Source organism: Excalfactoria chinensis, chromosome 1, assembly GCF_039878825.1.
Source record: "Excalfactoria chinensis isolate bCotChi1 chromosome 1, bCotChi1.hap2, whole genome shotgun sequence".
Lineage (NCBI taxonomy): Eukaryota > Metazoa > Chordata > Aves > Galliformes > Phasianidae > Excalfactoria > Excalfactoria chinensis.
This window is the reverse complement of record NC_092825.1, coordinates 74,603,843-74,629,799: the sequence shown is the minus strand read 5'-3', so window position 1 is coordinate 74,629,799 and position 25,957 is coordinate 74,603,843. Positions and strand designations below refer to the sequence as shown.

The 25,957-nt window shown below is 39.1% G+C and overlaps 1 protein-coding gene across 2 annotated transcripts in view; it reads right to left on the bottom strand.

Annotated features, from left to right (window-relative positions):
* Window positions 1-683: 683 nt before the first annotated feature.
* The window catches only part of WARS2 (tryptophanyl tRNA synthetase 2, mitochondrial), a 40,992-nt gene continuing 15,718 nt past the window's right edge, over window positions 684-25,957 (bottom strand). Inside the window, exons 2-6 of one of the 2 annotated variants that reach the window (XM_072344249.1) lie at window positions 21,436-21,693; window positions 9,603-9,683; window positions 7,789-7,874; window positions 5,395-5,513; window positions 684-3,708 (exon numbers count right to left, since the gene is read on the bottom strand). In XM_072344249.1, the coding sequence (XP_072200350.1) occupies window positions 3,260-3,708; window positions 5,395-5,513; window positions 7,789-7,874; window positions 9,603-9,683; window positions 21,436-21,693 (993 nt within the window). In that variant the 3' untranslated portion in view covers window positions 684-3,259. The remainder of the gene's footprint in view (window positions 3,709-5,394; window positions 5,514-7,788; window positions 7,875-9,602; window positions 9,684-21,435; window positions 21,694-25,957) is intronic. The other variant, XM_072344240.1, reaches the window with a different exon arrangement.

Here is a 25,957-nt window from a genome sequence, read left to right as displayed (position 1 = left end):
TCCAGCATCTCACAAGTACAGTACCAGTTTCTCCTGAAGAACCAACTGTAGATGAAGCCTTTGGTCCAATCCAAGCATCACAGCAGGAAGGAGTATTTGCTTTTCATAATGTTACATGCTTTGACTCACAATGTACAGAAGTCAGAGGTTGAGAATTTTTGTGCAAGAAAAGAATCATTAAAAAGTGGAGATTTACTTTAACTGAAGCATTCAGTTAAACAAACTCAGTAAGCTTTAATCTTGATATTAATCAATAATAATAATCATGAGGTGTGTCCTCTTTTTTGCCTTGTTTCCCATGCAGACTGATATATTTTTTTTAATATCTTATGAAACACTGATAAAAGTCTAATGAAATACCTATGTAACCACAGCAATGTGTCCCTGTTGCAGTCTGCTACGGTTACTTTGAAATCAAAGACTGTTTTTGAATACATTTGTTATTTCTAGAGGACTTGTCAATACTGCACTGTGTTTTACCTCATTCTCACCATTCGCTCTGCTCCTCTTGCACTGACTAACATTAGAAACTCCACCATTATCAAATATTTGCCTTGTGGTTCTCTTTCTTCAGATCCTTAATGAGCAAATACAGCTCTCAGTGCAGACTCCAGATGCTCAGACCACTATGTCTTGTTTTGCAAAATTAACTAATTATTTCTTAATCATATCACTGTTAATTAAGTACACTAAAAACCAAACAGCTTTATTTATTAAAATCTGAATTACATAGAAATTCCCAATTTTTTCAACTCAGTCATATAAGACTGCAGTTCTCCGTGACAAATGCCACAGGCACGAGCTCACAAAGTATCAAACTCTCAAAGTTTAAACACAGCACCATTAAATACGCTAGCACAGGACAAGGAAGGCTTTCATTACATCTTATCATGTACTAGAATCACAGAATCATAGGGTATCCTGAGTTGAAAGAGACCATCAAAGATGATCATCAAGTCCAACTGTTGGCTCCAAAGGACCACCCAAAATTCAATTCCAATGTCTGAAAGCATTGTCCAAACACTCCTTGAACTCTGTGCCCACCTCCCTGTGGTGCAGACCCTGTCCCTGACCCCCAGCTGCCCCTCCCCTGGCACAGCTCCATGCTGTTCCCTCGGGCCCTGTCGCTGTCACAGAGTAGAGCTCAGCTCATTGGTCAGAGACAAATTTTTCTCTCTACAGATGTAAACAGCACCTCTGTAGTACCCTGACATCACCTGACCTTGTTTGCAGTGTTCAAAAAGTTACCATCAAGGTGTCTCAGGAATTTTATGGACCTGTTTGTATCAACTGTGTGGTACTCCCAGGTAACACCTAACAAAATGATGTCACCCATTAGCAAAAGGGTGGATGATCTAGAAATATTCTTCTATTCTTTACATAGTAATTAATTAGCATTGTCATCTGGGCTGGGTGGTGAGAGCAGTGTACCACAATGATATCTGCTTGCCTGCTTGTCCCATAATAATTAGCCAGAGGGTCTCAATCATGTCATTGACAATTGTAAGCTCGATACAGCCAAGCTGTTCCATTACATACAGTGACACAAACTGCTTCTTCTGCCCTGCCTGTCCCTCATGAAAAGCCCGTAACCATTCAAGTCTTGCTTATACCAACAATGTTGTAGCTCCGGAATAGAGCCAAGGCTTCTAGTACCTCTTGCTTATTCCTCATGATGTATGTATTAATGCAGAAAAATTTCAAATGTGCTGTAGTGTACCCAGCACCTTGTGGAGAAGACTAGAGGACCTCACTAGCACATCATCCTTCTAACTTTGGTATGTTATCCCACAGCTTATCACTGGCAAGCCTCGTTTCATCTCTTTTCATCTTCACGTTTAGTCTGAAGTCTAATATACCCAATATTAACCCAATATTAACCCAATAAACCCAGAAAAAAAACAAACAAAAAAAACAACAACACAATTTTCCCTCTCTGAGAATGGTGCATCCTATTGAGTACCAGCAGGCCTAGTGTTGCACTGACCATACTGTGATCAAAAAATCCAAAATTTTGCCAGTGACACCAGCCTCAGAGCCATGTATTGATAAGCTCTGCCTGGATATTTCTTTCAATATAAGCACCTGGATGGATAAAGAAAAACATTATCAGCACTCCCAAACCATTTACCAATTGTCCCAAGAATCTGCAAAACCTTTTGATTGATTTCCTGATCTCATCACAGCTTAATTGTTGCCTACATCAGAAACCAATAATGGGTAGTAATCTGGGGGCTGCACTAGGCTAGAAGTTTTCTTATAACATCTTTAATACAGGCCCCTGGGGGCAGCAGTCTTCCCCATGAGGCGGGTCTAGTCAGCGTATTGGGACCTCTGTTCTCAGTCACCAATGACAATAATAGTAATAACAATAATTTTTCTTCTTAATGGAGGTGGCTGTAACGCAGGCAGTAGGCTGACTTTCCCTTGGCAACTTCTCCAACATATAAAGACAATCATCCACATGATTTTTTGATTGTCCTTCAAGTTCCTTTTGTGTCAGGACACCCAGGAAGGTGAGGTTTAGGAGTGAGGTTTCACAAAGATCTATTTTACCATAGTCCTGGCTATGAGCTCAGCACAATTTTTAAATAATTAATTTCACAAATTATATAGAATTATATACAGATCAGCATAAGGTCTCTTCCACGCATCTTTTCTCCCCGAACCTTTTCAAAAGCAATCCTAGACTTGAACTGAACTGAAAATTTCAGGGCTCCCCCTGCTATACCAAAAAGAAGGTGGAAAAAGATGAGTTAAAGCCCGTGTAGCTTTCTGACAACGCACTTCAGAATCAATCAGGAGGATGGCAGTGCTGGCAGAAGTGAAATTCACATTTGCTCTGTATTCTTTGGAGAGACTACCAAAGAGGCCATCTATCACTAGCAGCCACAGTGAGTTCTACAGTATGGATATCAGTATCTGTAAGATGGATACCATCTTGTCTATACCTCAGCTTCTCATAGTGGTCTGCGGAAAAACCCAAAACCCCATCTGGGCAACCCTGTATTCTGCCTTTGTGTAATTTCTTCATAACTGTGACTGCCTGTACCCTTGTCCTCTGACCATCCTGACAAGTTCAGAGCTGGCCCCACTGGAAGGAACTGGCTTCATACCCATTTTTGATGCAAACAGCTTAGCTATTCTACTTGGATTTTGCAGAGGGGAAAAAAAAAAAAGTTTTTGTTTCAAACTGTTTCAAACAAAATAGCTGTCCCAGGAGCAAATTACAAAAGTCCTTGCAACTGCCTGTCAGTTTCTACTGAAATCCCACCAGTCTTCTTACTTCTTGATAGACAGGGGTAGCCAGTTCTTTGGCTTTCTCTGCTCCAGTCTCTAAAATCTTTATCAGATAGGTTTTGTCTTCCTGGAGTTTCTTGATTTCATTCCTGATAGGTGTAAATTTTTGAATAACTGACTCCGCTACCACCATTTTGTAGTGAGCAGTATCAAGACCAACAGCTTGGTGCAGCACTTCTTCTATGCTAAGTCCTGTTACCGCAGCATGAATGGACACCAGGTTGGAGACACCAGGGCGTCTAGATGGGTCATAAGTCACCTCAGAGGTAAAGTCAGTCACAGCCTTTCGGAATTTCAGCACTATTTCCTCAGGGCTGTCTGCTATGTTAACAGTAGCTAACTTCTGTGGGTCTGACTTAGACATCTTCACTGTTGGATCTCTGAGGGATTTTATTTTCTTTGTTGTACCTTAAAAAAAAAAAAAAAAAAAAAAAAAAAAAAAGGTATTAATTATGCACACGTATAGACAATTGTTTATTATAGTAATTGCTAATAATGTATGATATTCATTGGTAAAAAGAAGTCCAGAAGAGGTAATCACCTTATTTTAGGAAGCTTTACCACCCAGAATTTCTTGGTAGCTCTCCCAAATATCAATAAAGACAGCTAGTCTTTCTAACTAAACAATAATCAGCTTCATCACAGGGAAGGCACTGTGTAGATAAAACAAGTATAGGTATTGTACAAACTCCTAAGATACACAAAATTGGATAATGACATTAAGGGAATATTGCAAAGTCTTTTATTTAACAGAATCAGCCCAAACTGTTTCAGTCTTTCACCAAGAAACATGACTCATAGAGTACACAGAAGTACCTCTGAAAGTACTCACACTAAATGTTTTATGACATCTAATAAATTCAACTAAATTCACCACATACTCTTCATTGACCGATCATGTATCTACTAAAAGAATAATTCAGATGACCCTAGAAGGGGCTCTGTTCTGATACACCTTTTGGAGGAGTCTTATCATTTCCCTGTAAATCTGAAGCAGCCCAGGCAATGTAGCTGTCTACAGCTAGTGAGTGTGAATAGCTTCCTAACCACTCCATTTATCTAGGACAGTTCCTTGGTTATGCTTCTCAAGAGGAAAGTGAAAAGTACTTTTTACAGTTTGAGCTTTTTATTTTCTGTTAAACAGCCTCACCAGTAGCATAGGCTATATTCATCTCCTCTTTACAATATTTACTATATAGTTCTTCATTTGAAACTACAGAGCTTGCAAAACTCAGAAATCAATAAGCCCCACTCTGGGTCTAACTGGATCTAATACCAGTTTTGTCACAGAGGCCTGAAAACTGAGAAAGGTTTATTACTGTCTGTCTTTTCTAAGTTGAGTGCTCCTTGCCCTTTTGGGGCCGAAGGTCTCTGCTGTGCATTCCTCTACATTACTCATAACAAAGATGCAATGCTTCTTCCTTGCCCAATTTTTCACGTTTCTTAACAAACACACCATTTGCGCTATCTGACTCCCCGTCACCCCCCGGCCTATGACCCTGTAGCTCAAAAATGGCTGAGAAGATTTTACTTATAAGTCTCTTTGAGTCTAAGATAAAAAATGGAAAGTCTGAGGTCTGTAAGAGACCCTTAGTGAAATCCACAAGTATAAATTAAACACAATCAAAAGACTTTTGTGAACCATAACAATAAACCTACAAGCTGTTTAGTACGCTTAATGTTAATATCTGCTATGCAGACACTGCAGAATTCTGCATGCTGGAGGACTTTTGACTTGCTCGTTATACACCTCCTGAACTAGCAACATGGAATAGAGTCCCTCACTAAAAGCTCTAGAATTTGAACAGCAGGGCTGACTGACAGATCAGACCATAACTGTCCCCATAGACTAGAATAATAGATGCTGCATACATGCCTCTACCAGGGATTTGTAACGCCTTATGTCCATTTTGGGAGTACAATTTCACAGTCTCTTGTTTCTTGTCACTTTGTCCATTTCTACTCTTTTAGCATCAGTCTCCTCTTTTCCTAGTCCTGAAAATTATTTCCACAATATTTAAATTTATCTTCAGACTCGAAGCGCAATTTAGGGAAAAAAATATAAACTACAAAAAAACACAAAGATCGGCTTACTCAAAACGGCTTTAGGCACAGGAAAGAATTCTCCATATTTCTTGTTAAAATGTTGTGCTATATCTTGGGCTAGTTCCAGGTGCAGGACTTGATCTTCTCCAACGGGAACATGTGTCGACCTTTTAATAAAAGACAGATACAGGAAACTCAGCAAAGCTCTCTGGTCCCGCTGAAACGTTACTCTACCATTACTAAGGGCCAGAATGAGCTGAATACTCAGCTGGCTAGGTAAAGGTGCTGTGTGAACAAGATCCTTAACTGATTGCTCATACTCATCCCAGTATGAATCTGCTTTTTTTGTGGTGAACTGAAGCACATCTCCAAGGGTAAAAATATCTTTTCACAAAAACATGTATGGTAAAGATATTGGTAAGAGCAAATAATTAAACTAAGCTCAAAGAAAGGTTTTGGTCCTATCTCCTGCTGTCTCCTTAGAGATCAAAGAGCATGTGTTAGACTTTGTGAACAAAGCAAGTAAGATCTGCCAGGCAAAATGTCCAAACTTGCCTTGTCATATTCCAGTAAGATGTAACTATTGTTGAGAAGTCAGTATTGTGGATTTACCAACGGAAGAAAGGAAAAGAGCGGCTCTTTCTCATGGTTCACAATTATATAAATATAATGTGGGCCAGCATTTCTATCCACGAGTGCTATCTTTCCTAGACTAGAATTGTTAGGATCAAAGGATCGTTTGATCTCCTGTACTAAACTCTGTAGCGTGAATGCAGTTCTGGAGGAAAACACAATCTGAAACTGAGGACATGAGGAGGTGAAGATTCCATTACTTCCCCTGGTGATTCTTTCCCACAGTTAATCATACTTGCTAAAAATATATGATTCTTTTAGATTAAGCTGACTTGAAGTTTAGCCAGCTTTTGATTACTCTCCCCTCCCTCCAAGCAGATTTTTCTTTCCTAAAGCTTGTAGGGTATTCAGCTCTGAATCCTGGATATGTTCCAGTGTAAAGAAGTTCACTTTGCATCTTTTCTGTTCCTGGAGAGTTTTAGTTCAACATGGTACCTCTTCCTTCTAACTCCAAATTACAGGCAGACATCCAGAAATCATTTTGTCCACCTTTATCCCCCATCAAACAGTCATCAAGATGACCTAAAAAGTTACAGTAGTCAATAGGAAATCACAGTGGCCTACAACTAACAGAAAGAAAATAAGGTACCATAATCAATATACTTTAAGCAGGTCAAAAGAAATGTTTCCATATGACAAAATGGTTCCATATTCACAGTTTGCCACTAAGCAGAAAACATATTGTTTTTATAAATGTCTCTGCATGATTCTTTGCCTTTCCCCTTGCTGCTTTTCTTAAATATTTCTGTCCAGTTGCTATTTTTGTTCCTTTCTGTCACATATTTACCTTCTGCCTGTTTTCCTTTTTCTTTGATCCTTGGTTCATCTGAATTCATACTGTTTTTCCCCTTCTCCTGCTCTTAATTCTTTGTGACTACTCTTCCCTTCCTGTGTTTCCATTTCTCCCTGACTCTTGTTCCCTATATTATGTTTTTACATTTAAACAATTCTTATTAAAGATACTATACGAAATTTCTTCAAAGAGGTATTGTTTCTCTTTCACTTCCTTGTTTTGCACTCTGTTTGGACAACCTGCTGTTAATACACGTAGTAGCAAACAAACCACAGACTTCACTAAAGAAGGATGAATGAAATGATCTTACTGGAGACAGAAGGGACATACATAGTTGAATTCAATCACCCAAAGTAGGGCAATTTACAATAAAGCTGTCTACTTAAAATAGTGCTTTACAATCAAATAAGCCTCGCTGTTCAAAAGATCATTTTAATGTTCAGATTCTTCCTCTTGCTTGTTTACCAATAGTTTTAGATAAAATTCTCATAAATTAGAAATATAGTACTAGTCTTCCTACATTACTGTCTTCTCCTACTAATGAGAACTGAGAATTACATTTGTCTAGATACATTTTTGAGGGGTTAACAACTTATTGAGGACAGTTTAAAATCTATCATGAAATACAACAGGGTACACTACAAGCTCTATCAGCTGGGGTGTATGTAATCTGCTCAAGTATTTCTACAGTATACTGCATGAAATAAAGTACACTTAATCTTTTTTAAAAACTTAGGTACAAATATATGTGTATATGCAATACGTATCATTAAAATCAATGTGTTGTAACTCCCAGGGAATTGCTCTGAGGTGACCTGCTTTTTCTGTTTACAGACGTGTGAGTTGCTTTGAACCCAAGCTAGATTTCAACCAGCCACTGGAAAAGTAAAAAGCTGTCATCCATTTCCAATTTTCTAATTTAATCACACCCATAAGTTAGCACGTTGACCTGATGAATATTCACTTTAAGGCAGCTGAATAGACATTGCCCGTGGGCTCACATTTCTGCCTCTTACTTGTACAGCAGAATATCTGCTGCTTGAAGAACAGGGTAAGTCAACAAACCGACATTTCCATCATTATTCTGGCTGGCGCACTTCATCTGTTTGGAAAAGAGAAAGAGAAATCACACTTTTGGTTAACAGTATCAAGGTCCATGATTTTAGTTAATTAAAGCTCTAATTGGAATGTAGGTTCAGCTACTGTGTTCATTTGTCATGTAACTCTAGAGAAAGTGCACTACGTAGAATCTGCTTCTTGTGAATATGTACTTTTTGAATTATATTCTATATTTATGTATTTTCCTACACAGTTCTAATACAGTAGCAACATGAGAACATAAGCTTATTTTTTCTTTCTCTTTGTAACCTTATTAATCAGAATGATTACGAATACAAAATAGTCAGGCTGGGTTATTATAATGATAAAACCTACTTTTACATAGCATTTTTTAAATTTAAATTTAAAAAACATTATAAAATTTATTTAATAATGATAATTCCTATCTCTAAAATAGCATTTTTGGCAGTAAGTTTCTGCAATACTTTATAATCAGGATACAAAAAGGACTTGTATTTCCCTGACAAGAGATCAAGACATAGTGATCACAGTCACCAGAATGGTCAGTGACAACCAGGAGGAGAATCCAGAACAGCAGAGGCAGGGTCCAGAATTTTCTGCATTAGTTCTCACTGTAACCCCAGTCCATTCACTGCCCTGACATCCTTTACTACCACAGGGTATGGATCACTTAAATCAAGATATTCTGGCTCTAGATAATTTAGTCTGTTCTAGCAACAATACAATAGCTTTTAACAATACCTTTTAACAATAGTTAACTACACTAAAACCCTTAAAATCTATATTATTTCATTAAGACTATACAAATACCTTTCAATTTTTCTCATCATATCATACAGATCCTGTCTTCTCTCTATATCCCAAGTGCCCGGGCTCAAGGAACCTACTGTGCAAAGCCTAGCACCTGTAACACTTACCTACAGATTTGGAAAGTCAATCCAGTCGAAGTAGGATTTAAGAGCTTAACTTTAGAACCTCTAGTTTGAAAAGGTTGGCTTTAATTTATGCCATGCATTAACACTGGTTGCTGTATTTAAGTTTTACTGTTTTTATTTAATTAAGAAGAAAAACAGGAAAAAAGAAAACATCTGGAGGTATTTAAGACGGCTCTGAACTCTGCAAGCCAAACTGCTCTTAAGGATTTTTTCCCACTTTTTGATACTTCTCTCTCCTGCCTTTTGTTTTTTTCTGCTTACTAAATGCCAAATAAAATCCAAGGAAATTAAATGTACCTATGCAGTTGATGCGGTAATGCTGATACGGTACCAAGATTAAGATGAGCATGAAACTTATAAAAGCAAACAATCAAGGGTCATTAACTTTATAATTGAGAACAATTTTACCATTTTAATTTTATACTCCTCCCCAACATACATTTCTTGGGACATAAGACTTACAGAACAGACACTTCCCTTTACAGAACTTCTTAATCAACATGGCTCAAAGTTTCCACTACAATATCTTGTAGCTTTATGCACTATTAAACAAGTATCAAAATAACTCCAAACATTTGAAGAAAATCATTTTAATAAAATGAATTATACAACTCTTCCCATTTTGGTACAGCTACTGTAAGTTTCTGCCCAAGAAAATGTAATTTCATCTTTTTACTGTTGGACTAGAGAATTCTTAACCCTAAACCAAGGATAGCAAACATGCAGTTTATACTCAACAAGTAACAAGTATTTCAAGGACAACAACAGTACTGAATTCCCGTATATTTTATTGTAACTTAATAAACTGCTCATACCTTCCACTGAGGCAAACGTAGTAATCGTGGCACATTAGTTAAGCATCCAAGAATCCAGGCAAGTTCTGTGTGCTCAGGAACCTGAAAACACAAAGTCAGAACATATTCAAAACTTCTGCATTTTTATGTCCATTTTCTCAAAATTAATACAGACAATATCTGAGATCAGAAAATCATTTATTTGTGTGGATTTTCATTTATTTTTTTTCTCCTTTTTGTATAGTAAGGCCAGCAGTGATAAAGTTACTGAAAGTTCTGGATGCAGCACAGATTGAGCAGCAGAGCTCGGATCTTGATCCGGACAACTCACATTACAATGAAGAAATAAACTGCTTTAGCAACAGTAACAGATCTGAACTTGCATAAAAACTAACTGCATGTTAGTCACTGTGCCACACTTCCTCACATCTTCAGATAATCAAAGTCTTTGTCTTTCTCTTTTCCAGTGTGAATCTACCATAAAAGCCAAAAGCCACCCTAGCTACATTTCTTCTGCACCACAGACCTGCTTGTACTTGTTTCCTTTACTTGTCCTGGCCTGTCTCAGTAGTGCCCTCCAACGAGGGGCCCAGAAGCCCCATTTAAAGTCAGACCTCCATGTCTCAGGTTAAACTATGTTATACTTCAGTGTATCTGAAATTATAATACCAGATGAGCAAGTACAACATGCAGGTCCAACCCTCCTGCCATGGAAAGGGTTGCCACTCACTAGATCAGGTTGCCCAGGACCACATTCAACATGGCCTCAAACACCTTCAGGGATGAGGCATCTGCAGCTTCTCTATGCAGCCTGTGCCAGTGTCTCAGTGCCCTCTGAGTAAAAAAATTCTTCCCTATACCTAACCAAACTCTTCCCACTTTTAGTTTAAAGCTATTCCATTTCTCCTGTCACTATCAGAACCAGTTAAAACAAACAAACAAAAACCCTCAAGTACTGGAAGGCTGCAATGAGGCCTCCCCAGAACCTTCCTTTCTCCAACTAAACAAACAAATCTCCAACAGTCTTTCCTCACAAGAGAAATGCTCCAGCCCTCTGATCATCTCTGTGGCCCTTCTCTGGACACGCTCCACATCTTTCTCATGCTGAAGGCTCCAGGTTTAGATGCAGTGTACTGTAGGCAAGGCCTCACAAGGGCAGAGGACAGGGGGACAGTCACCTCCCTCTCCCCACTGGCCATCCCTCTTTTCATGCAGCCCAGGATATAGTTGGCCTTCCAGGATGCAAGTAAACACTGCTGGCTCAAGTCAAGCTTTTGTTCCACCAGGATCCCCGAGTCCTTCTCTACAGGGCTGCTCTCCACATGTTCTGCCCTCAGTCTGTACACATGTCTGGGATTGCCCTGGCCCAAGAGCAATATCTTGTACTTGGCCTTGTTGAATCTCATTAGGTTTACATGGGCCCACTTTTCAAGCTTGTTGAGGTCGCTCTGGGTGGCATCCCTTCCTTCTATTGTGTCAATTGCACCACTCAGCTTGGTGTCCTCAGCAAGCCTGCTGAGGGTGTACCCCATCCCACTGTCTATGTCACTGACAAAGAAATTGTAGAGTACTGGTAGTAAGACATAACTGTGGGGAGTACTACTCATCACTCACCTACACCTGGCCACAGAACCATTGATCATAATCTAATGGCTGCAACCATCCAATTCTTTATCCACCAAATAGTCCAGCCCTCAAATTCATGTCTCTTCAATTTAGAGATAAGGATGTGGTGTGGGACTATATCAAGGGTTTTGCAGAAATACAGCTAGGCAACTTCAGTTGTCCTTTGTCCACGAATGCCTTCGTAGAAAGCTGTGAGTCTGGTGAAGCACTATCTGCCCTCGTTGAAGGTGTGCTGGCTGTCACAGATCACCTCCTTGTTTTGTAAGTGCTTTAACTTATCTTCCAAATCATCAAAGACCATCTCTGTGGTCTTCCCAGGCACAGACATGTGCCTGTAGCTCCCCATGTTCCTCAACAGCCTCTAGTTTCCCTGGTAGTTTCCTTTTTTCCTTCTATTGAGAATCAGAGTGATGTTTCCCTTCTTCCAGTCATTAAGGACTTCACCTGACAGCCGTGCCTTTTCAGATATGACAGAGATTGGCTTGGCAGTTCTGCAGTCCTACCAAAATAAATGCTCATTTGAAGGTGAAAGTGAAGGACCAGGCCTCAGGCCCTTTCTGCAAGGGTGGTTTTAGAAGCACCCTTGTTGCTGATCATGCCTATGGTGGGGGGGGGGGGGGGGGGGGGGAGGGTTGAAACTGGGTATCTTTGAGGTCCTTTCCAACTTAGGCCATTCTATGATTCTGTGATTAAAAGATGAGAGAAAAGGACAATCTAGTGTAATCCTGTGTAACAAACCCTTAATTTGGCATTCATTCTGTACAAAACATCACAACAGATGAATTTTAATTGTTTCTGAATCCCTTTAGGCAGAGGGATGTTCCCCTCTTCCTGAATCATAGAATCACAAGGTTGGAAAGGACAAGATCACCTAGTCCCACCATCCTCCTACTACTCTTGCCACAAGCTACTAAATGGTATCTTGTAGCTCTTCATCCAGACCACCCTTGAACACTGCCAGGGATGGCGACTCCCCCACCTCCCTGGGCAGCCATTCCAGTGCCTGACCACTCTCTATGAGAAAAAGGAAGACATTTTACAGGGTGAGACAAGAAACATGCCAAGAAATAACCTCGATGTACACTGTTCAGCTTTTCCAATATTCATTTCAAGGTAAGCAAAACAGGCAAGCATTGCTGATGTATACTCTGTTTTCTAATTTACTTTCAGCCCTTTTGTTCTGTTGCTAATTAGCTGTATCTGACATAATCATCAAAAGAACAAGGTGGTCTATATTCTGTTCCTCTGCTTATGCGCTCTATTCCCTCCTTTCAATATTGGCAGGTTTGGATGTTTAAGAGCACACTAACCACCTCAAAGATGTTCAAATCATCATGCTTGCTCCAGATGGAAGGCAGTAAGAAGTGTTTGTTAACAAGTAAAAATTAGCATTATTAACTGCAATTCCTTTGTTGTCACATCTTATATTTAGTCATTTCCTGGCTAACAGTCATTAGACTATTTTGGTTGCCAATGTTGCATAAAGCTATCTAACATCAAGACAAAAGCTCAGTGATTTTTTTAATATAAATTTCCCCATGCTTATAAGACTTGCTATTTTCTGTGTACAAGATAAAGTGCATCAAGATGCACCAAATGTGCATTTTGCAAAGAAGTAAACTGTGCCGAATTGGAAATTCTAACCTCAGACCTCTATTTCTTTTAGAAGGAATCACCATCTGGTTCAAAGTGGTTTCTGATTCCTTTCTTCTAGTCACGGATAGAGAGGAGATGGTGCTCTGTTGCACTTGTGTTGACAAGGACTCCCTTTAAAAACTATGCACTCATTGATCCCTCTCTGGAAGTTGTTGCTCCCACAGCCAAGACTGCATGTGTATTTCATTGCATCAGTGGCTTTGACATTACACCAGTTACCAAAACTCCAAGTGATCTAAATAACATTTGTTCAGTCAAATCTGCAGTTCTGTGTTCAAGCAAGTTATATTTACTTCTTATCTTTAAACACAACACAGTCCTTTCCTAAGCAAGGCTAGAAGTGTGTTGATTACTGTGGGGAAAAAAAAAAAAAAAAAAAAAAAAAAAAAAAAAAGACTAAAAAAAAGGGGAGAAAACACAAAAGAGTGCTCAGAAAGGTAATGATTTCAGCTGGAAAAAAAATCAGTACTGAAGCCTAATGGGCAAGCATTTATCACCCAAATTGCAGTAACTGAATGTGTGTCAGTCTGTGAATAAAGAGGTATTAGGCTTAAACAACAAATCATTTGTCAGGCTAAATCATGGTTTAAGCTGCTGTGTTTTACTTGGCAAGAAGGGCAGGTAATTGGTGCATTTGGTCAGTCACTGTGCATCAGTTTAAATGTTTAAATTCGAGCCACAGAACAACACCAGTTAGATTTGGATAACTCTGTATACCAAGAAACTGGAAGAAAATAATATGTATACAATACAAGAAAATTAAAGGCCCAGTTAAACTTTTCTGGCACTAAGGAATGCAATGCATTACACTTATGACAAGCCACTTTTCTGGACAAACTCAGTTAGCCTCCTGCAGCTGCCTAATTCAATTGAAAATTATAGTGAAAGCCTTCAATATGCAGTGGAAACATAGAGGAATATAAGAAATACCATACTAGATTACAGCAAAGCACAGCAACATTTCGTCTATACAGTAGATGAGCATATCGCTTCCTGAAGTGTCTTCACTTCACACACTACAAGCAACCATAATAAGCTGGGAATATCAGAAGCTATTTTATCTTGCCTACTCCTCCAAGAATCCATATTTCCCATAAAAACACATAATCTCTTTTTGATCCTTGTGATACTGCCTGCTCCATAGCATCAGTCTTCCTCTCTTCAAACCGAAGCATTCTAGACTATAAGTCTTTCAAGGAAGCTGCTCTGTCCCTCTGTCACATATTCCCATTTCCACATCACCGCATATGCACCACATCGTTCTTGAGGAGCACACCCTAAAATACACTCAGTAGTCAGCATGCAAACACACTCAAGTTCTGTGTAGTGACAAAATGACACCTCTGTCTTCTTCTCAATACCCTTCCTGATATTATGACGATATATATCTGGCTTTTTTGAGCAATACCTATGACGAGCCAATGATTTCAGAGAACTGGAAGACTTTACTGAGCTGACTCAGCTCAATAAAGCGTAAAGAAGGTTTACACTACTTTTAGCTAAATGTTTTTCGTTGCATTCTAACACTAAAGCGCCTACCCCATCTAGTTGTATGAGTTCTTTTGGTATCCCATTCTCTTGCCACAACACTTGACTCCTCAAAGGAGCTTAGCAGCTTTTGATTATGCATAGTCGTTACTTTGTAGACGAATAAAATCTAATGTTCATCTTTCCAATGTAATTAATATGGCCTGTTTGTTTGTTTTCCCCATCATATGCTCTTGTCTGGTAGTTTTGCTTAGGAGTGTGGTGATTTGGGAGTGAAGAAAAGCTCATAAGGTAATCCTATTGAGGACTGTACTTGCCTTGGATTCCTGCTGCATCTTTATAGCTTCTTGGCTTTATAAATTGATATTTGATACTTTTTCTCTGTACGTAGGAAAAACTCTAGTAGTTGTTAAATACTCTGCATTCCATGTGATCATTTAATTTCCATCCAGGCCCTGATGATGTTACCAGCTCAGTCTCCTACAGGTTTGGATTGTGACTCTTCATTGGCTGCCTAGCACTGAGTGTTTGTAAACAAGGTACAAATGAGACCACTCAACAAGAGCTGGTAAGAAGGACTGTTCCAGAAGATGATTCACTACTCATAGTGAAATCTAGAGAATCTGGTTAAAGGATGTAACTACAAAAGTTCTTAACAAGCACTCTCGTACTAATTTTCAACTGATTCTGGAGAAGGCCCCTGTGCATAGCTGCAGCCTGCCCGTTCCTGCTTAGCTTTTACTCATTGCTGAGTGTGAGTATCAGAAAGTCGTGCGTCAGAAGCTGAAGTGCCTTCCTGCAGAGATTCGTTGTTTAATTTTGAATACGGATTTCCTTAAATTTCAACTTAAATCCTTCTCTGTAAGGGACTTCAAAGTTGCCTCATATCTGTTACACTGCAACAGCATAACCTTACTAAGAGCTATACTTGAAATTTGCACAGATCTTCAAAGATCTCTTCTTGACAGCATCGAAGGCAAACAAACAGGTCTGGGGAGGTAATCTGGATATCTGTGTACTAAAAGAAGTGTGGACAGAGGACAGAACATGACCTAAACTTCAAAAGAAAGGAAACATCTTTTAAGGATTTTTATCACTCCATGACATACCAATTAGTGCTCCCAAAAAATTAAGGAGGTCTTTTATAAGGAAGTGCTCCCCACATTTGTTTTCTAGAAGAAGAGATAAGATTTTATGAATGCCTAATGCTGAAAGCAGTATGTTCAAAACAATTGGTAATGCATCTTTATATTGTGCAGTTAAGGAGCATAAAGGAGCCACAAAAAAGACAAATTAGGCTGCTCTTGAATCAAAGGCACACAACAACTGAAGCACCCACTGAGAAACTTATAATGACAGAAAAAATCTTACATGATAGAAAATATGACATGGCATCCCAAATTCCTGTTCAAAGAAATAAGTTTAGCGTGGAATAAATTCACAGTTATAAAGGCAACACCTGTCTTAAAGAGCATAAGCTAAGCAATATATCAAGCTGTGAGGGAGGTGATTAGCTATTACTGGTAAATCAATTAGTTGTCGCAGCTGTCACTGTTACTTTCAACCACTGTAATAACTTATCTTCATTTATATTTGGTTAAAACTGATACAAAGTAAGATTGGGTTCTTCTGTCCCAAACATCCGAAGACTATCCCTGCTGGAGTCAGACAGTCATAAAATCAGTCAGAACATAATTACTTGGCCCAGAAAACCTTTTTCCTCACTTTGTTCATTGCCAAATGAATTCATTTTCAGAAACATCTTCTTAGTTGAACCAACAATACTGTCTGAGTAATCAGTTTAATGTGTTTATCAGATTTGTGGAGATGGGAATGTATAAAGAGCTACATTATGGATCTGAATAGGCTGGATTGATGAGCCAAGGTAAAATGCATGAGTATCAATAGGGCGAAGTGTTGGGTCCTACATTTTGGTCACAACAGCCACAAGCAACCCTACAGGCTTCGGGGGGAGTGGCTGGAAACCTGCCTGATGGAAAGGGGAAGTCATCCTGCCCCTGTTCTTGGCAATGTTGAGGCCTCACCTCAAGTACTGTGTTCGGTTTGGGGCACCTCAATACAGAAAGGATATTGAGGTGCTGGAGCAGGCCCAAAGAAAGGCAATAAGGTTTGTGATTGGCTTGGAAAATATGCCCTATGAGGAGTGACTGAAGGAACTGTGGCTGTTTAGTCTAGGGAGAGAAGGCTAAGGGGAAACCTTATTGCTCTCTTCCAATACCTGAAAGGTGCTGACAAAGAGAGTGGGGTTGGTCTCTTCTCACTGGTGACAGGGGGAAAATGGCTTCAGGTTGGGGCAGGGGAAGTTTAGGTTGGATATCAGGATAACCCTATTTACAGAAAGGATTGTTAAACACTGAAATAGACTCCCAGGGTTAAAAATGGTTAAAAAACATTTGGATGTGGTGCTCAGGGACATGATTTAGCAGCAGAAGGTTGTTAAGAGCTAGGGTAGTAAGGTTAGGTTGCAGTTGGACTTGATGACCTTTAAGGTCTTTTCTAAACTGAGCAGTTCTATGATTCTATGATTCCATGAAATAAACCAAGTAACTAAGAGAGAAGAGAGGAAGTGGAAAAAGATTAAATGTGAAAAAGAAAAAAAAAAGAAATTTAACTATGATTTCTTCTCACTGAGCTTTAGTTACATCTAGCCCAGTCCTATGGAGGAGAAAATGGAGGAATGAGAAAAGCAGAATAATTTTCTAAATTAGTTACATACTTCCTCCTATAACAGGAAGTTTTCAATGGATTATGTTAAACTAAATGGACTTTAATGAATTTATAAGCCATGATGCAATGGAAGCTTTTAAGCCTCTCTGAAAATTGGACAAGAAGTATCCTGAATCCATTCAAACTCTGCCCACAATACAAAGCAGATGGACGTTTCTGGAAAATAATAGCAGTACAACAGTTAGCACACATATTTAAACTGTCGTATTTTGGCTTTTGGAGTTAAGGCTAAGACAAATTGGCAAATTCCCACCTCCCAGAGTTACTGCTTCAATTTGCTCACACATTGCAAGAATACTCAGTTTGTTATACTAGAAAAATAAATCACCCCATCCAAAAGGCTGAAAACTACAATTTTGAATGTTATGTTGTCCAGAAACTCGTAGGACTTCTCAGAGAAGCATTAGGGCAGCATATCAACTTCTGTCTGCTCAATCAACTCTGATGGAATTTTAGCTTCCCTTGGGATATTCAGCATGTGTTGATGAGGATAGGTAGGTGGACAGGAAGAACAGTCTGAGACCACATTAAAGCAACAGCAGTTTCTAAAATTGTTTTGACTGTGAAGCAGATGAGACACAAGATGGTTATGGGTAAGAACTTAAACATGCATTGTATCCACCAGAAATCAGAGTAAACGGGTTATACCATACAAGCTTACCATGTGTGCAGATTGCTTACTGCCTCCTTTTCTTCCCCTCACTCTGCTTTTTGTTTTTAATAAAACATTCTATGTTTTATGAAAGAAGACTGCTGCAGCTTTTATCAGTTATGGTACAATTTAAGGAATAAATTTCTTCTTTTTTATAGTATTCTCAGGATATGTTGCAGAAGTCATTATTCTGTTAATTCTTTTTCATGCCTGGTAGGCACGAAGGCAGCTACTTAGTATGTATCCTGACACTGACTTTTCTCCAAGAGAAAAGAGGGTTTTATATCTGGCAGCTATGGTCCAAAGCAGAATTTGTAATTTTGAAATATGCAATTTAATTTTTACAGAAATTGTCTCTCTTCCATGACTCGCCTTCCCAACTAGGAAAATGTAATTGAAAAAGAAAATTGTAATGAAGGCGCTTTGCTCGTTGGGAGGCCATTCTAGTGTTCACCATATGCCATGACTATGTTTTCTTAGACACTTTAACTAGATATGCTAGCTTATAGCTCTTCACAGATAGCACTGCTCCAAACACAGCCCTAAATATTCACCATTGTCTTCATAGTTCCTAAATACTTTTAAGTTCTCATCACTTGTTCATTCTAGCCACTGCTTCCAAAAGATGGAGATCAAATTAGTATGAAGTATACGAGGCATTCAGGGAACAGATACATGTGTACATAGACAAATATTCAGACAGCCATTTAGTTTCTGTTTATGTGTGTCTTGAAAAACAGTAATTTACAAAATCCTGAAGCATACGTAGCTAATTTTCATTTGGAGATGACCGAGCTGTATACAAGACGAACAAGAACAGATGCCATATGTCTGCAAAGTAATATAAAAATCACCTGATCATTCCTCTTACTTACTTGCAAAGCATGGAAATTAGAGAAATCAGTTCTGGGACTCAAAGGTAACCTGTATCCTCACCACTGCAGTACCTTCTGGATCTGCTGTAGAACTGAGAGCGCTCGCTTCTCATTATACTTTTTTATCCACAATTTGTGTTTGATATTGTTCAGCCTTTTGCCTCCTACTTGGATTGGAAAATCATGATAAAACATGGGAAATCTTTAGAGCCATTTCAGATAGCGCTGGATTAAAGGTTTGATCTGTGTAAACTATGCTGTAAATAAAAGGCTACTGACAGTGAAACCCTTACCAAATGCACAAGCTTTTGGAGAAGCTAGATAATCAATATTTTTTTCACATATGGTAAACATATTCCAGGGAAGCAACACAAGAAACAAGAGAAAGAACAGAAGGAGTAAGCTAAAACAAAAAACTCTCTTCAGCAGTTCAAGACCATTCTTGCCCAGTTTGATCCAGAGAATATAAAAGGATGCAGGATAATTTGCAATAGTAACTGTATGACCAATTCTCTTAATAGGAGCTTACCCTTACTGCAGACTTTCGTGGTGCAAGAATTTCATTCTGCTTTTACTGCTAACAAAAACGGGTGCTTCCAGTCATTACTTGTAGCTGGTTTCAGTGATTAAAACCAAGTTTGCATTTCATAATCACATAATTGCATGGGGTTTGTTGAAAAATGAACTGAAGTTTTAATCAGATGTAACTGTGACAGCACCCTTTTCAAGATAGAATAGAAAACACAGCAAGAACTGTAACATGCTAATCTACTGGGATCTCCTTTTTGATACTGAGTTAAACTGATAGAATATCACACCAAATATGTTAAGCAGTTCTCTATTTGCAGATGAAATTATTCTTTATTTTTTTGCTGTCCTCTGAAAGCACAGCCATGTCTGTATCCAGCCAGTTTTGCTCATTTTGTTTTTACACCTAGGCCAAATGCTTGTAAACAAAAGTGGGTCTTTTTTTAGACCATCTTCAGGGACTGCTACAGTTGCCAAAAAGGAGCAACCATCTTTCTTTTCTTTTTAAAGTAGCAATTATCAATCAAAAAGTCAAGAATAATCTCTTAATTAGCAATAGCTACAACCTATCTCACAACTTTATGCAGAACAGTCATTTTAATATTATGTCACTCCATAGCTTACTATTTCTTTATCATACTAACGCAATTATCACATCAGCAATATTCCTGTCTCCTTTCCTCGCATCAGCAGCTACATGCAGATATTCCTTTTAATTGCTTCCAGAGATACGTCTGGTCCTGTTAATGCAATTGTAACAGACCAAAGTGCATCTCTGTATATACCTGACCCCCACACATAGCTTCAAGACTACTTTTTAGGAAGGCAACTTCACTGCATCCTGGACCTAACAGAATGGTCTGGATTCATGAACAAGTGGCACACTCCTGCTGTTTGCAGTATGACTAATACACAACACAAAAGTCTGCAAAAATCAGCCGCTTCTGAAAGCTGTACCGATACACTTGCGGTGAGTACTAGTAAGGACATGGTTCAAAACATCAAACCATAGAAAGCAAGTATGTAATGTTTTAGATTAAATAACAAGAAAAAAAAAAACATCTGGACAAACAAGAGAGCCCAGAAAAATTAGGAGAAAAGGCAGTACATTTAACAAAGACAAGCCATCACACCATAACATAAAATAGAATCAACTTTGGTGGCACTTTCTACAGAATGTCAGCATCAACATAGATGAGATTAAGACAGATTAGAGCCAAGTTGAAACTCAAACTTTTAATTAAAAGTGACGAACAGATTTGAACAAAGGTTAAATTAATCACACCTTCCATCGGAACTCTGTGTTAATGTATTAAGATTTGTTTTCTAATACAAAGGAAAAAGCAAAGCAGGAAGTGGATCTGCCTTCATCAATTCAAAATCCATCAAGGAGATGGAGTCATGACTATCATTTTTAGTTTAACAATAGAAAACTGTTGGTAAAGAACCATGTTCAAAGGAGAAATGTAATGGCTGCATTTCATCTCTCATTGACAAAACTCAGGCCCTGTGTGTATCACCTCTGCAGTACTATTGCAAGTTGGATGTCTGTTTAAAGATGTCTTCACAATAGCAGAAGCTATGACACATCTGCCAATCACTCATAGTAGATACTGTACTTCTAACAGATTGAGTGGTAATTGCCAGTGCAAAAACAAAGACGTGTTTTACTGGCCCTTATGGTTGTACAGACTATATTTATGCACTTAAGCGTTAACCTTTTGTGACCAAAGTGAAACCTTTGGAGCCAAATTACTGCTTAACAGGTCTTTTCTGTGTGTTATTCAAAACATGCTGTATTGGTTTTACACGGTAAGGTTTTGTTGGCTGTGGGGCTGCAGGGACAGCATCTGTGAGCAAAGCCCAGCAGCTGCCCCACATTAGATCAGAGCCAGCTACAGTTTCTCCAAAAGGAACTTGAGCAAAATATCCAAAGCTGAGCCATAAGTGACACTGGGTTTGCCTCTGGGAGAGCAGATTAAAGAAGAGAAAACTCAGTGTTGTGCAACAGCAGCTAGTAGTCCTGTTGAGGAAGAAGAATGAGAGAACACTCTGGTGGGCACCTGGTATCCATCACACATGCACAAGCATCTTACTTTGTCTGAGAAATTTAAAACTTATTTATCTCCAAACAGACTTCCTGATCGTAGTTTCAGCTAAGATCTCCTAGGACCATGAACACAGACAAGATAAAGAAAGTCAGTAATAATGCTATGATCATTCATTAACATATCTGGAAAGCCATTTAACCAGAAACAATTTTAACATAACAAGCACTAACCAGTGACTGTCGGAACAGGAAGCACTTCCTTGGGTCAATCCCACAGGCGAGGATGGCAGCAGTGGTGTCCAGTATGTTTTGTCGAAAGACAGCTGGTTCCTTGGGCATGGTGAGGGAATGCAGGTCCATAATGCTGTATAACACTGAGTTGTACCTTTCCTGCAGATTCACCCAGTTCTGAATAGCTCCAAGGTAGTTACCAAGATGAGGCGTCCCAGTTGGTTGGATACCGGAGAAAATTCGATCCATTACCATATTCTGTTAGAAAGCAGTGGTAAAATTAACAGAAGCATAAACACATATATACACTTAAAGGCTCTTCTACATTTTAAGTCAGTAACAAAACCTTACTTACACTTGTCCTTTCTTTCTGCATCCCAATGTACTAGAAAGCCCTATCTATGGACGCCTATAAGTAAGTGCAATAAGTCAGTCAAAATAAGCTATCTTACCCCAGAGACCAACAATTAGCACAGTTTTAAGAGATCAGACTACATATGCAAACAAACACAGCTATAAACGAGATCAGTGAACACTTGGTTTCAGAAGCCACGTGGTAGATTCATCTTTTTTTCCACCTTTTTTTTTTTTTTTTGCGTTGTGTTTCTCTTTAGTACATTGTCCACTCTGATACTGATACTTAAGATCACAACAAAGAGAACATTTTTATTATAAACACATGTAATATCCAAGTCGATTGCCATCTTAACTCCCATGAACGCTGTAGTCTTACTATGTTGGTTGCAAAGAACATTTGGAATGCTTCCTGAAAGAAAACTACTTCTTGATTCAAAAGTCAAGACCATCAAAGTCTTGAAACTGCCCATCTTGGCAGCAGGAGAGTTTCTAAAGGGCACTGTAAAGAAGCATTGCCACAGCTTAGGATCGCATGGATACACCAGTACCAGGAAAATATGAACATCTGAAGGGAGTTCACAGGAAAAAAAAAAAGAGAAAGAAAAAGGATTAAAAAGCTGAGGCTGCGAACGAAGATTAAAAAGCTTTTTTTTTTAAAAAAAATGTATCTCTTGGCTAAGTGACAATTACCATCTTGGAAAGTTTGTTTTCCTGCATCTTTGCACTCCATCTGACCATTTCTCAGAGCCCTAAGCTGTCACTGTATGATCAATTACCTCCTGACCTTTCCAAAGAATTCCACCATATTCAGAAAGTAATTCAGCAATGCTTTATAAGAAAATGCTTGTAACATGCCAAGTTATGACAGTATGCAAGACTGCTCGACTTATACACAAAGGTCTCAGCAACCTCAACGGGCAGTCCCAGTTACAAAGCTGTACAATACAAACTGTCAGACTCTAGTCAAGGACAAGTATCAGTATTTTTAACTATTAAAAACAGGACTTCAAATTACTGCATTCCCTCTCAATTCTTTTTGACTCAGACGGACTCAAGAAAAATGACTGAGAAAGTGTTTCAAAGTACAACTTTTTTTTTTTTTTTTTTTTTTTTTTAATAAAACATGATTTATAGTTCAGAAAAGCCTACTCAGTTTCCTTCAAAATTTACTGAAAATTTCTCCCTGCTTTCAAAGTAAGACAATTTTCCCAATCAAGACAGTTTTCTTATCCAACGCATTAGTGTTTTTCTGGTAATAGAAAGTTTGGGCTGGCAGCCATGCCAATTTCTCTCATAAGTGCCCACAGGTTTAAATCCAGGCAATAACCTTCCCACTCCATCCCAAATATCAGTTTGACTTCTATGTATATTTCTGAGTCAGTTTCTAGGTACTCTTGGAGGACCTCTAGCCCTGGAGCTGCTAGGTAGTCAGTGCATTGAAAAATCACATCTTTTCCTCCCATAGCAATTCTAACTCCTAGTTCTTATGATGCGGCCCCTGACCACTGTACTCCTTTTCTCCACGTTACAAAATATGCAATCCTTACACCTCTTGTTTACCTAGGAACCCGTAGCAGCCCATTTGTCACTGGCAGAAGCTATTACCTGGCCAACGGACTGCAGGTAACTTGCTGTTGGCGAGACCAGGTGCTCACCCAGTGCAAGAGACATAAAGAAGCCCAACATGCGTAAATGAAATGAACCTTAGTAGAAACTCAAGATTCACTAGGGTTCAGAACTATGCTGTTAGGGACACAGCAGTTGTGAAGCAACGCAACAGGTATTTAACAGGCATAACATCTGTCTTTTGCTTCCCATGTTCCAGTGGTTCACCAAGAGAAAAAGAGTACAGAAAAGAAAGCAAGATATAAATAGATGATTACTAAGATAGTGTTCTGGACTCACAGGGATCCCAGAACAACTGGCTGTTTCTCAGGGCCCATTTCCTCTTCTCATGTTCCTGTCTCCAATCAGTTCAAATCCTGATGCTCCTTCCCACCTTCCTTTCTATCCACAGTGCTGCTTGCTTTCCAGTGCCTATTTATATGCATGTTTAACCATGCTATTCTACACAAGCTACAGCTGCTCACAGCCCCTCTCATTTTCTTCTCCACATAGTTTTGCGTCTCCCGTGTTCTCCTAGTATTTTCTTCTCCTGCTTGTTCTTCCTCATGCCCTGCTACCAAGATGGCATGGCACAGCAAGACAGTAAGGAGGCACTGAGTAAGGAGGCTACTACTGCCATGACTGCAGTGACTTTATAGAGAGTGATTCCTAGCTGCACTGTTAGAATACTGAAGAAACTTTATGACACTGTAGAAATCTACTGTGGACATACACCAAATAAAGTACATCTAGATGACTTCGTTAAAGGATAGTGCAGAAACTTGCACATCTTTTGACTGTAGCTTAGACAAAAACAGTATCATGTGAAATGTCCCCTTGTTATTGTTTCATTTCCCTTGGGACTCTGAAGCTCATGCTGCTCCAGAGCATAAACAGCTCTACCCCTTGGGGTAAGTGTCTGCTGTACCAAAAAGCTGGGATCATGGTGCACTCTGCACGGGTCTGCTTACATGCCAATGCCTTGACTCAAACACAGTTGGCACTTTAAGACCATGGAGTGCAGCTCTACCCATGAATGTCCTCAGGCCCAAAGCCTTTCAGCCTCTGATCTCTTGTAGCCTCAGTGTCTGCAACATATGCTTCCCAAAACATGGTCAGGATCTTCCCAGATCGCTGCCCACTTTGTAGATTAAGTCACTACGAACATATCGGTCGTACTGGCAAAACTGTTCCCTCCGTGGAGTATAATATTCTCAAATAGATGGTACAAATGCAGTAGACATTTTGACAGTTTGAAATCATTTTTTTACCAACTAAATATTAAACATTAGTGTCTCAGTATACCTTGCACATTCAAGTTCTGCCTTAACTCAAAATATTTGAAGGGTGACAATGAGCTAATTAAAGATGGGTAAAACTGTAAGTTAGTATTTGCTGACATGCTACAAGTTGGAAAGAAAACACCCATGCACAATGTAAAATGGATGCAATTTTAAATAAACAGAGAACAAAGTTTTCTGTCTACCCAGGAAACAGCCTACCTGTGAATGCAAACACAACAATTTTAATGGTGCCTCTGTGAAAAATGGTAAACAACCACTTATAAAAGGTTTGTTCAGTGTATGGGCAATAAATAATCAGTCAAGCACGAGAAACAAACAGTAGAAGCACTATAGCAAGTCAAAGCTCAGCAGTTTTTTAACTTAAAGTATGGAACTTACAGGAACAAGTAAATCCAATAATAAAACCTGAGCTAGGCTATTCTAGCAAATTCACTACAAAGAACAAATCTATACTGGCTCCCAGCTGAGGGACCAGTTGACTAGGAGTCTTTCATCTTTAATTCCTTTGATTCTCTTCAACAACATAAAACATGAGATGTTCAGCAAATTGCGTTAGCAGAAGTCTATATTAAAAAATACCCACCCTTAAATGAATCTTGAGTTTTTAACACTAAAAATATACAGAGAACACTGCTCCTTTGGAGAGAGTTTACGTTTGCTGTTTGTTCATCCCATGAGAAGCAGAGCAGCGTGGCAGGGGAGGGCTGCCTGGTACCATGAAATCATAGCACTGGAATGTGCTTCAGCAAAGCTGCTATGTCAAGAGATGGGAGCTATGTGCACCGAAGCTGGAAAAGGATGAAAACAAAAGGAGTGAAGACTTCCCAAAGGGGCAGAGTGAAAGCCACAAGACATGAAGTTCCAGCCCACAGGCACTCACTCATTCAGATATCTGTAGTGAGCACAGTGTGAGCCTGCTGGTCCTGTGTTTAACTCTGTATGGTATGGGCACCTACTCCACTAGTGCTTTATGTTAACGCACACTCCTGTCAAAAGCATAGCATCCAACAAGTGTTTTAACATGTATTACTTGTTTTCTCTCAGTAAGACTTCTGCATGGCAACTCCAAACACCACAATGATTTTCCCAGCAGCATTTCTAAACTAAGTTTGGCCTAAAACTTGTTAAAGTTCACGTGTTCTCTTACTTCTTCACTAGGGAATGAGCCGCTCCTCTTTATTGGAGCTCCTTTTATTGGAAAACCAGCAATATGGAAATGCTCTTGAACTACCACAACTAAGCATTATTTTCCTGTC